Source organism: Ovis aries, chromosome 12 (genome assembly GCF_016772045.2).
Source record: "Ovis aries strain OAR_USU_Benz2616 breed Rambouillet chromosome 12, ARS-UI_Ramb_v3.0, whole genome shotgun sequence".
Lineage (NCBI taxonomy): Eukaryota > Metazoa > Chordata > Mammalia > Artiodactyla > Bovidae > Ovis > Ovis aries.
Genome location: NC_056065.1, coordinates 60,086,317 through 60,099,034, shown reverse-complemented (window position 1 = coordinate 60,099,034; position 12,718 = coordinate 60,086,317). Strand labels below are relative to the sequence as shown.

Below are 12,718 nucleotides of genomic sequence, written 5' to 3'. Positions count from 1 at the left end.
TGGTTAAATACAATAACAATAATAAAAAATTATACAGTGTTTACCACATGTCAAGCATTGTCCTAAGCACTTTACATTCATTATGTCATTTAATCTCCACAACAACTTTATGAGGTAAATAGTATTATCTGTAATTTACAGATGAGGAAATCAAGGCACAAATACATTAAATGACCTGCCCAAGGTCACCAGCTAATAAATGGCAGGGTCAGGATTCCAATCCAGGCATTTTACTTCCAGAGCAAGTGCTCTTAACAGTTTTCACTGATGTTTGCACTTACCTTGGTTGGCCCTGTATATTCCTGATTTTCCACACCAGCCCTCTCTAGCATAGTGTCCATCACATCATTCAGTTGGACCACTTCTATTCTCTTATTAGGTTTCCTAAAAGATTTAGACAGCAGATTTATATAATTAATGTTATAAAACGTCATGCTCAAAAGGAACATAATATGTATAAAGAAAATGTACATACTATGGAACATTAATGGCATTTTAAAGCATTATACCTGTACGTACTAATCTTGTGGGATATCATTAATACAGTAAAACAAAATACAAAAACAAAACAAAAACCAAAAAAAATACAAATAGTATGATCCTCTTTTTCATAAAAGAAAATAATGTTCTGTTTTCCTCCCTCAAAAAAAATTTTATATACCTACTGTGTAAGACTATAACACAGAAAAACGTGGAGTGATAAACATCATGCTGTTAATATTGGCTACAAGTTGTTAATATTGGCTAACAAGGTGTTAATACCAGATACTTCACAATCAAAAAGAAAATGGAAAAGGATAAGAAAAAAAAAAGCCTATAGCAAAATGGAGAAATACTAATAGTTAAATGTAGAATATAAAGGTATTTTATATATATTTAGTAATCCCACTTAAAAGACTTGAAACCAGGATTTCAAAGAGAGGGACTTCCTGGTGGTCCAGTGAATCCACAGTTCCACTGCACGGGGCACAGGTTTGATTCCCAGTCAAGGAACTCAGAGCCTGATTGCTGCATAACATGGCCCCTCACCCCCAAAAAAGGGATCTCGGAGAGAGATTAGCACTCCAGGTTCACTGAAGCTCTATTCACAATAGCCACTGAAGCTCTATTCACAATAGCCAAGATGCGGAAACAGCCTAAACGTCCGTTAATGAATGAATGAAGAAGTATACACACACACACAGGAATATTATTCAGCCTTTAGAAAAAAGAAAATACTTCACTATGTAACAACATGAATGTACCAAGAGGATATCATGCTAAGTGAGATAAGCCAGTCACAGAACAAGCACTGCTTGATTCCATTTACATGAGGTACCTAAAATGGTCAAACTCATAGAATCAGAGAGTTTAACAGCAGTCTGCAAGGGCTGTGGGGAGGAGGAAATGAGAAGTTGCTGATCAAGGGCATAATATTTCAATAATGCAAGGTTCTAGAGTATTGCTGTATAACACTGTGCCTATAATTAACAACACTGTATTTCACCCTTACAATTTTATTTTTTTTTACAATTTTATTAAGAGGGTAGATCTCATATTAAATATTCTTCCCACAATAAAATTTAAAAACAAGAACAAAAAAAAAACCATTTAAAATGGTAATTTTTTAAAAAAGTGTTTTCTAGCACTTTGATGTTATTATAAATATGTAAAGAATCAATATGCAGTTGGACAAAGAAAGCACTGATTAAATGACAGAAATGTAGGCAATCATTGTCTTGGGTTTCTATGATAATTTTATTATTTTTGTGTAATAAACTATCAATAAAAAGGAAAAAGAAATATAGTTATTCTTTCTTAGAAACATTCTCAAAATAAACTGTACTTACATGGATGGGAAGAGCAATAACCTATTTTCACTGTCTGTGAGGAGGGTAGTGTATTTGCTGCAATAAATAAGACAGGGAAATGCTATTGTAAGAAAACTGTTTGGCCTATTTATCACATAAGAAAACACGAAAAACTTAAGATCTCACAGAATTGAGAAGCTTGGAGACAATCAGAAAGGTCCATTGTTTTACACACAAGATCATACTTAAATAGCCTTAGACATCTACAGACACAGATACTTAGATTTAAAGCATTTAAGTAAAAGAGCATTAATCACATTTTCCAATATATCACAATACAAAAATTTCTTTGGCTCATTAAAAAAAATGGCCTATCAAAGGTGGAAGAATGTTCTAAGAACACCGAAGTCAACAAAGTTAAGTGACTAAACAGGTTACAAAATTAATAAGAACTAGAGATGAAACCAAACCCAGTTTTCCTGATGCCCAACATACACATTTGTCGCCTGGAAGTACGTGCCTATACCTAAGTGGGCATCACGATGAGAACCACATGGCAATTCTTCAAATTCATTGCTATTTATATATCTTTTTTCTTCCTCCAGTTGAAAAACATTTACTTTGTTTCTGCCCCCTACTGGAACACAGTTGTTTAATAAGGTCCATTTTCAGAATTAAGATTCGCGAAAAATATTCAGGGACTGTAAAGGCTCAGAATAGTTTCAAATGTGAGTGTGTGAGAGGCACTAAAAATAATGATACCCTGGGAGCAATGAGTACACCTAGGACCCAGATCTTGGTTTCTAAGAACTCTTCTCCAAGAAAAGGAAAACAGTACTTCTCGAAGAAGTGACTCATAGCTCATTTCAGAGCTGGAGTTGGGAAATCCAAGATGAACCTGAAAATCTCACTGAGCCTGAGAATAAGAGAAAACGGGCACGTGCCTAAAGAACACAAGAGCCAGCTCAAAGGAGCTGGCATTAGCAAAATCAGGAAAAACTTGAACATCAATGATAGCAAAGAAATATGACTCACCAAAAAAAAGGGAGAAATCTATGAGTCTATATTGTAAAACAGCAACTAGTACATACGAGATGATGGAGCTAAAAAAGTCGTCAACAGGATAGCGTGTTGTAAGGAAACACACACTAAAGTATTTGGTGGCAAAATGTTATGAAGGCCTCCAACTTACTCTTAAATAGTTTAAGAGTGTGTGTATGTATGTATTAAAGCAAATAAGGCAAAATGTAATTACTCAGTGAGTCAGGAGAGAGTATATGGGAGTTCCTTGTCTTATTTTGTAACATTTTTGTAACTTTAAAATTATGTAAAAAATTAAAAGTCACCCCCCAAAATGAGTTGCATTTAGTTCCCTTTGGCACAATACTGTTCTGAAACCCACCATTATAACGAAATGCCACATAACATACGTACTGGATAAGGTGAAATGAATGACAGCTTCTGGATATTTTACTATAAAAACTAGTCCACAGTTTTAGTTTTTCAAATTTCAAATTATGAAACATTCAAGTGTTGTTTCCGAAAATAAAACCATTTTCAAACTCATAAAGCAGGAATCAAAGAAAACTGGAAATGACTAGTTTGAAGTCTGGGGTTAAGCCCTAGAGCATGCATTACGAGGTTTCAACTTAGAGGGATACTTTCCTTTGTCATTGCTCAAAACCATTGCTAAAGAGGAAGCAAGCATTCAGAACAAAGACCTAATTTTTTTCATTCAAAATTAAACAATAGGAAAAAGACAGAACAATTTAATCACAAAAATCTCAAAATTTTAAAAATTGAAATATAACTGATTTACAATATTATGTTACTTTTAGGTGCATAGCAAACTGACTCAGTTATATTTATGTGTTTTTTTCAGAATATTTTCCATTATAGGTTATTACAAGATATTGAAGATATTACAGGATATTGAATATTTTATAATCGCACAGTTCCCTGCACCATACAGTAAATTCTTGTTGTTTCAAACTCTTTTAAGTAAGACATTTTTCATTAGGTTTTGATACCTTCCTTAAATTTTATTAGCATGTTAAGCCGAACGTTTACTCATTTCATTGTAGATATTGACTAGGAAAAGGCTCCACTGGTGGTTCAGTGGTAGAGAATCTGCCAGCCACATGCAGGAGACACAGGCTCGATCCCTGGGTTGAGAAGATCCCTTGGAGAAGGAAATGGCAACCCACTCCAGTATTCTTGCCTGGGAAATCCCATGGACAAAGAGCCTGGCGGGCTACAGTCCATGGGGTCACAAAAGAGTAAGACACAACTCAGTGACCAGACAACTGCCTAGGAACATGAGTGAATTGCTCAGGTTCCTCTATGTCTAGGAAGCAGGAAACAGCTCAACTTGTCAGATATTCAGTATATACCCCAGTACTCACTCATCAAAACACTCTAAACCTGAAACTCCTGTGTTTGACACAATATGAAATTCTTCAGGAATCAATGTATCTGTTAGTTTCTTTGGCTTAAAAAGAAAGAACAAGAATAAAAACATTAGATGAGTCATATAAATCCTAATTGCTACCCCAAAAGGATACTATTTATTAAGAGATTTTGATTAGAGAAATAACAACACTTAGTAATATGGGTCATGGCAAGGAATAATAAACTTTTAGCAGAAAACAGGTTAAAAAATTAACCATGAATTAAAGAACAATCTTGGTTTTAGTATTTGATAACAAAGAAATCTATTGACTTGAAAATTGAAGAGTTATTTCAAATTTACCTTAGCAACCTGCCAAAAATAAGAATTCTACAACTTTTTTTTCTGCCTTTTCTTAAATTGAAATCTAGCTGATTTATGATGTTGTGTTACTTTTAAGTACTCTACAACTTTAAACTGTGGGTTTCTTAAAAAAAAAAAAAATCTAGGCTCCTATACTGTATTTTCAAGATTAAATAGTTGTAGTTTGGAAAACTGCTTAAGATACATTTGATCTTCTCCCAGTAAATTCCCTTTTCTAGAAAAAATTAGAAAAGTGCCATGAAAAAATTAGAAAACCTAAACAATGCAGGCCGTTAGAGTTTCCCATGGCTTTATATTTTGAGGATTTTTTTTTTTTTAGGTAGCGGGAGAGGAAGTTATTTTTCAAATACTTGATTTACCTTATGAGGTACAATGACACCATCACGTGACTGCAGTGCATGGTGCGTTCGTGGGGGACAAACCGCACTCTCCCTCGTCTCTCCTTTAACGTATTTAACATCATACAGAAAAGAAATATCCCTAAGATTAAAAAATACAAAATAAGTTTTTTGTTTGGCTACTGGATAAAAGTGGGTAATGCCCACACACATCCTTCTAGTGGGTAAAAAGGGACACAAAACTGGTCTCCTTACCTCATACTTTACTTAGAAGGCTGAGGCATTAGGGTTTTTCCCCACATCCTTCCTCTTCTCCACCTCAAACTTCTTTCTCCTTTCCTTCAACCTCAGGTTAAGATGTATTCTATTCCCCAGGATTATTTCCTCCACTTCAGTCCTTCATTTCATCTTTGCCCACATCCTTGGGGATCTCATTCCATCAATTATAATTTCTGTGTATTTCCTTTTCTCTTGGAACATTCCCTCCAGTCTATAACTCAGGTTGTTTCTGCTTCTAAAAATCTTCCCTTGACGTGCACTGTCATCAAGTTACCTTCATCTGCCTCGCACTTTCTGCTCAACATTAGACTTTTTACAATTTTCCTGCAATTCTGATTTCATTCCCATCTCTCTGCTGAAATCATGCTCCAGAAAGCTAAGGATGACTTTCTACAGTTAAGTCACCAGCTCTCATCTTCCACTCTTCTTCTGGGGTATTTTCCAGGGTTGATCACCTCACTTTCTAAAAACACTCTCCTCTCCCCTGCCCTCTGTATGACCGGACTCCCTCGGTTCCCTCGTCCCACCCACTCCTTCTTGGACATCTCTGTGACCTCCTGCCTGCCAAATGGAAATGTTCCACAATATCCTAGCCTCATTCCGCTGCGCTTTCCCTACACAGTCTCCCTTGGCTATGCTATCAAATCTCACCTTATCACACTTGTTACTTCTAGATACTTCTAGTAACTTCTAGTTACTAAATATTTCTCCTGCATTCTAACGTGTCATCCTTCTGTAATCACTAATTCTGTCAGTTAGCACCACCACTCTACTCATCAAAAATCTCAGCATCCATGATTGATTCTGTCCCATCCTTTGTCCTCAATATCTGTCACTAACACTTACTGATTTTATCGTCACCCTCCTCTTATCTCTTACCAATGCCAAATCAGGGTAACCTTTGCCACGTGGACATTTCAGAGAGGCCACTATCCTGTCTTACCTACTACAGATCTCACATTTTAAAAATTGCTACTTAGATGTCATTTGACATTAACATTTTAATGTCACATTATTGCTGCACTCAGAGCTAATAATTTTTCAAAAGTACTTCAAATATCTCATAACTACTAATTATTAAATGGTAATGATTAAAGTCATGGTCCACTGGCATAAAATAAAGTACCGATACTTATGACACCAGAGCCCCAGAACAGAGAAGTCCATAGCCTAAATTTCTGCCACTTTTTCTAGCACTGAGACATAACTGAGGAATAACAGCTTATATTCACACAGCAGTAAGAGCAGTGTACAGGTTTACAAGTGCCCTTGCATTCATTATCTCATTCATGCTTTCTATATCCCTGGGAGGTACACGAAACGGAGTGAGTCTGTTATTCCCTTTTTACAAATAAGAAACTGAACTCAGAAAAACCAAATAATCTACCCAAGTATTAGTAACTGTAAACTCACTATTAAGTGGTATTTCAGTAAGGAGCATGGCAGGAGTTAAGTTTGTTTTTTTGTTTTTTTTTTTTTTTTGAGGGAGTAAGTTGATAAATGAACGACACACAGAAAATTAGGAGACCACCATCTTCATAGGGAAAATACTGACACTTTGGATATTTTTAGGAATGATATAAAAACAAATATAACTTGCTGATTTGATCATTTCCTTGACGGTGGTGCAGTGGTAGGGAATTTGCCTGCCAGTGCAGGAGGCGCAAGAGACCTGGGTTTGATCCCCGGATCTGGACGATCCCCTGGAGTAGGAAATGGCAACCCACTCCAGGACTCTTGCCTGGAAAACTCCATGGACAGAGGAGCCTGGTGCACTACAGTTCATGGGGTTGCAAAGAGTCAGACATGACTGAGCGACTGAGCACACACACGTGTAAAGGTTAAGGGTTTGCTCTGAGGAAAACCAGGGACTAAGCACTTACTTTTCAAGTTTTTGCATGTCATAAAACTATGTTACCTAGCTCTTCTCAGAAGTGCAAATTAAAGAGGCCCTAAAGACATTCTGCCTGATACTGTCCCTCCTGCTAGGGTACAGTAAGGAACAGGAGAGTAAGGGGACAAGCACACAAAGGCACACAAAGGCAAATTTAAATGAGTGAAACGTCAGAAGAGCCAGCTTCCATTGCCATCCTACCGATAATAGTCATACACAAAAGGTAGACCCATGCCCTCTCCAGATGGCACGCTGGTTCATTAAAGATACTTTAAGCTTTAAAACTATGATTCTGTGATTTTTCCAGTTCTGCTCCTCCCAAGGAAATCATACAAAATGAGATAATGACTCTGTTCATCTGCCTCTACCCCACTATCTTCCTTCTTTACCTTCCAGCTCCCGTTAGGGAAACTGGATGGTCAATCAGGAATTTGAACTTATTTCTTCGGACAGGGTTATGCCAGACATGGTCGACTGAGCGAGGAAGAGTACCCTGGGGGAAAGAAAACAACCATGAGTACACAGCAGAGGGCGCTCTAGTCAAATGAAATCTATTCTTAATCATTTTTGAGTACATTAAAGGCATTTGGATACTGTTTAGAAAAAGTGTAATTCTTATTCGATAACAAGAAGAATTATCATTGAAACTAGAACAACTTAATAGTGAAAGAAAAATATCAAGACTCCGGGCTTCCCTGGTGGTACAGTGGTTAAGAACCTGACTTGCAATGCAGGGCACAAGGACTTCCCAGGCTGGGGAAGATCCCACAAGCCTCGGAGGACCCAAGTCCGGGCTCCAAAACTACTGAGTCCAGTGCTCGAGAGGCCAGGAACCACAACTAACAAGCCCACATGCAGCAACCAGTGAAGCCTGGGCACCCTAGAGCGTGCGCTCGGCTATGACCGAGGGGCTACTGCAATGAGAAGCCTGCGTGCTGCAAGGAGAAAGTAGGCCCCGCTCTCTGCAACTAGAGAGAGCTCACATGCAGCAATCAAGACCAAGTCAGCCAAATAAATAAACAAGTAACTTTTTTTTTTTTTTAAAAGAAAAACATCAAGACTAAGACTAGTAATGATCATTTAGGTAAATCACACAGAAACAGGTTAATGGATATACTCATGTATTTCCTTGAAAGTATTCATGCAAAATATTTTAGCTTTCAATCTAGGAAATTAATTTTAAAATATCCTTAAGATAATCTGGAATATAAAACATTTTAAATAAATACTTAATGAACTGGATGTCAAGATAAATGTTCCCAAGTACTTTATACACACACACACACACACACTCACACACACACACACACACACACACACATATACATACACACCTTTGGAGTTTTAATTTTCTTAGGAGGCAGTAAGTTTTCAGGACAAGGACCAGCATTGGCCGCATTGGTCAGAGAAAGCAGAACTTCCTCAGGGATGAACTCATTTTGAAGGGAAGTAGGAAGGGGTTTTGACCGATCCACCAAAATTTTTTTCTCCTTTAGTTCAGGAAGTCCTAAGAAAACAATGGGAAAGAAAAGCTTACTGTATTTTTTTGTTGTTGTTGTTGTTAGTTAGTTAGAGATTTCCAGGCTGTCTCATCAATCCTATATATATGTTGCTGACAGAGAGACCCATTGCCTCTGGTTGTCAAGAATAGCAACAATATTTAAAACACTGTATCATCTAGTCAAGAAAAAAAAACAACTCATACTGTTTGCCCTACTCATGTTACCGAAATCACAAATCCCTGTGTCCTATGCACAGTGAAGCCCATCGATATTAAACGTTAATGTTTGGAACAGAGAAAGGTTTATTACAGATTCACATGAGGAAATGGGTGGCTCATACCCTAAGAACCCCAAAGTTACGGAAAGCTTTCAGCAAGTCCCTTTAAAAGCAAAAGGGGAGGGATGGGCGTGGTTAGTTGTTGCAGACTTCTCAGTGTCAGATTCTTTGTTCTTTAAGTCTAGTCATGGGCAGGTAGTGATGTTCCTGTAAATCTCTACCAGATGAATGGTATTCTCTGACCTGACAAGGAAGAACAAGGTTACAGGGTATAACTTTCACCCTCCAAGGTCGCGGTCCCGGCTAAGAGGAGACAGAGCTCAATTGGCAGCTCCCTCAGGGCCAGGTTCCCACACGCTGCCCAGCTGTCATCCCTGAGGGAGCCAGGCATCCAACCCAACCGGCCCTCTGCTTCCTCAGGCCACCCAAATGGGGGAGACCAGGTCTCACAGATTGCAACCCAGGCAGACAGCCACTGCTCTTAGGTCACAGAGACAGGGAAGGGAGAATCTCACTGCTGCCTCAAGGCCTGGACCAAGGCTAGTGGAGGGCCTTGGTGAGGGCTCTGGAGCCCCACAGGCTGTTCCCCGGGCCCTTCAGCTCACCCCCTGGCCCAAACCTGGGTAAGCTGGAGGGCCTCCAGGAGAAGACCTGTATCTGTCTCTTACCTCACTCTCCACCTGATGACCACATCACTGATCCTTGATTGAATCACTTCCCCAGTGATTCCTCATTGACAGCTATCAGTGGGTCACTGCGGTGCTGACCAATGGCTGAGAAGGACAACTGACAATCCTTCATTAATAGTTGGTTGCTTGCAAGCAGGGCTCACTAAGGCAGCAAGCAACGGCTGAGCAAGACCTGTTGCCTAGTAACAGGGTGTGGAGTAATGAGGCACAGTAATGGCTGGCTGCTAAGGGCTGCGCTCATTCTGCTCTGTTACACTCACATCAGATATGAGTTCAGAAACTCATGTACAATGATAAACCTCCATTACTCCAAATTCAAAACTGAAAACAACTCACTTAACTTGATCAGTTAACTGGGATAGCATAAGGATGATGGGAATGTCTATTTACCCTTTGATGTGAAAATCACAAAAGAAATTTCTTCAAAACTGTCAAATTACTTAGTAATTTTTTCTATCTAAGTTCAAAGGTGAAAATTCAATTGGAAAATTTATAGAGTGGAAGGGATTTGAGTTGGATTTAACAGAGAATTGCGATTGTTAGAAATGAAAAGAGTAGAATCAGTTCAGTGCAGTTCCCCAGCAGTGTCCAACTCTTTGCAAGCCCATGAACTGCAGCACGCCAGGCTTCCCTGTCCATCACCAACTCCCAGAGCTTGTTCAAAAACAAACAAACAAAAAAAAGGAGTAGAATAATCTGAGCAAATTAGTAAGGTACACTCGGTACAAAGAATGTTCTGAAGAGTTCAATGAGGGCAGATGATTTATAAAGAGAAGGTGAACACCTAATATAGGAAAAGTCTCCTATGTAGTTAGTCAAGGAGGGCTGGGCTGTCACTCTTCTTAAAGAACTCTCCACTAATCTATGCTTCTCACATAGCATGGTTTAATTTTTGTAAGGATGTATCATGCTTTATTGACCATCAGAACACCTGAAGTTCACATTACCAAATCTTTACCTCTTGCGAGTTTGGGATGGAGTCAGAATATCAGAATAAGAAAAAAAAAAAAGGTAAGTGGATTTTAGCAGAGTCTCTCCTAAAAACAAGATGTAGGTGAGCTGGAGGAGCCTTTAACATAACAAGGGGAGAAATGAGTCTGGCAGATTCTTATCCTAGAACAGATCTGCACGTCTATATATGAATGAAAATCTTATGTAAGTACCTTCATTCAGAGTAATTACTAAAACCTGATACAAAGTCTTGAGAAGACTCTTGAGAGTCCCTTGGACTACAAGGAGATCCAACCAGTCCCTTCTAAAGGAGATCAGTCCTGGGATTTCTTTGGAAGGAATGATGCTAAAGCTGAAACTCCAGTACTTTGGCCACCTCATGAGAAGAGTTGACTCATTGGAGAAGACTTTGATGCTGGGAGGGATTGGGGGCAGGAGGAGAAGGGCACGACAGAGGATGAGATGGCTGGATGGCATCACTGACTCGATGGACGTGAGTTTGAATGAACTCTGGGAGTTGGTGATGGACAAGGAGGCCTGGTGTGCTGTGGTTCATGGCTTCCCAAATAGTCCGACAGGACTGAGCAACTGAACTGAACTGAACTGATACAAACTAGTTCCTTAACAAAGAAAAACCCCCCAAACCCCAGAAAGTACTGTTTCAAACCACCACTGGTACTTAAAATAGGTTGAATTTAGAACAACATAAAACTCATCAGCATTTGAAAAAAAAATTACAATCCTTACGCGGAGTAGGACTGCAAAATATTATAAAAGACAAGGCTTTTTATTTTATTTAAACAAGTATATTAGTAAAACAAAACTAAAGTATCTGAAATCTCAGATTAAGGAAAAAAGTGAATGGTTGTGATTTCTGATTATGGTCATGATTACTTATGCCTTGACGAACGTTACCTGTCTCTTCCTTGGATGCAGAGATTTTCAAGTTTTTGCCCTCAGGTGTTGACGTGGAGGGTGTTTTCGGGAGTGACATTATAAGCAATGCCTAGCACTCTCTGTAAATAGTTGAAATACCCCTCTGGAAAGCTAATCTACAAACCTATCACCGGCATGCAGTACTGGGATTTGGCAGAGTTGCAACACAGACCTGCAGGGAAAAAAGAGAGACATAGAAGGGAAGGGAGGGAGGGATACCCGTTTAGTGTTCATGCTAAATTTGGAGTTTACAATTTATCTACCTTGGGTTTTCTTTGGGGAGATTTCTGGGCTCTCCCAAGATATCTGATGCAACTAAAATACCTGGGCCCAGGCCGGGAAGAACACGCTGGGCCCACCCCTCCGACCACCGGCACCACCTAAGGGCGCCCCTGGCTTCCCCATAGGCCGCCCTCGCGCTCGCAGCTTCACCGACTCGAGGTCGGGCAGAACTCGACCTCGTTTCTGCCGTCAGAAGTGATGGGAAACGGACACTTGCAACCCGTACCCGTAAATTGTGTTTCCCGCCAGACATCTTGTTGCCACGCCTTTCCCGGGACGCCTTCGTGTTGTCATGGAAACCCAGGACCCCGCGCCTTGGCAACCCTCAATGGCAGCTGCCTTCGACGGTGCCGGCGGACGACGGAGACGGCTAAGAAACAGTCTCTCGGGGATCGGATGTTTTAAATCATAACACACTTTCAGTTGCATGAAGAATAAAACGTTTAATCGAGCCGTTGTTACGGAGTCAGAAAGTGTCTGGATCCCAGGGCTTCCGAAACAGGTGGGCGCCAGGGCGCAGGCGCTAGCCAGTGTCGCACCCCCACGCCCTCGACCTCCCCACTCTCCCACCTTGGGACCAAAGGCGGAGTCCGACTCGAGCGAGTGTTTCGCCATCCCTTCATTCCACTTTTTTGTTTCCTCTGTTTTTCCACAAGCCAAATTCAGGGGGAAATGGGGTGATCAACAAGTATTGAGTTCCCATCAATCCTATCAACTGAGGCAGTATTGCGGATGCTGCCTCTGTCCTTGGCATTTCCATGGAATCTTCCTTGGATACTTAAGAGCCACTTGCGCCCGCGCCCCTCATACCCCAACCTCTACCCCCATTTTCCCTGCGGGCGGAAGGCATTCCTAGGTACAGAAATTTTTAGCTGGAGGTCGGTGGGGAAATTGCACCTCAGGCAGAGACAACCCGATCAAATCGTTGGGTCTTACTGCTTGAAAACATGTTCACAGGAAGTTATGTGATAAATACATTGAAACAGAGGTGAAAACCCCCCTCTCAA

At 40.0% G+C, this 12,718-nt stretch overlaps 1 protein-coding gene across 1 annotated transcript in view; it reads right to left on the bottom strand.

The window, feature by feature from the left end:
- AXDND1 (axonemal dynein light chain domain containing 1) overlaps nucleotides 1-12,000 on the bottom strand; it is a 75,983-nt gene extending 63,983 nt beyond the window's left edge. Inside the window, exons 1-8 of the mRNA XM_004014094.6 lie at nucleotides 11,938-12,000; nucleotides 11,409-11,601; nucleotides 8,409-8,581; nucleotides 7,464-7,567; nucleotides 4,923-5,043; nucleotides 4,196-4,281; nucleotides 1,830-1,886; nucleotides 282-384 (exon numbers count right to left, since the gene is read on the bottom strand). Of these exons, the coding sequence (XP_004014143.2) occupies nucleotides 282-384; nucleotides 1,830-1,886; nucleotides 4,196-4,281; nucleotides 4,923-5,043; nucleotides 7,464-7,567; nucleotides 8,409-8,581; nucleotides 11,409-11,487 (723 nt within the window). The 5' untranslated portion in view covers nucleotides 11,488-11,601; nucleotides 11,938-12,000. The remainder of the gene's footprint in view (nucleotides 1-281; nucleotides 385-1,829; nucleotides 1,887-4,195; nucleotides 4,282-4,922; nucleotides 5,044-7,463; nucleotides 7,568-8,408; nucleotides 8,582-11,408; nucleotides 11,602-11,937) is intronic.
- Between the last annotated feature and the right edge of the window lie 718 nt (nucleotides 12,001-12,718).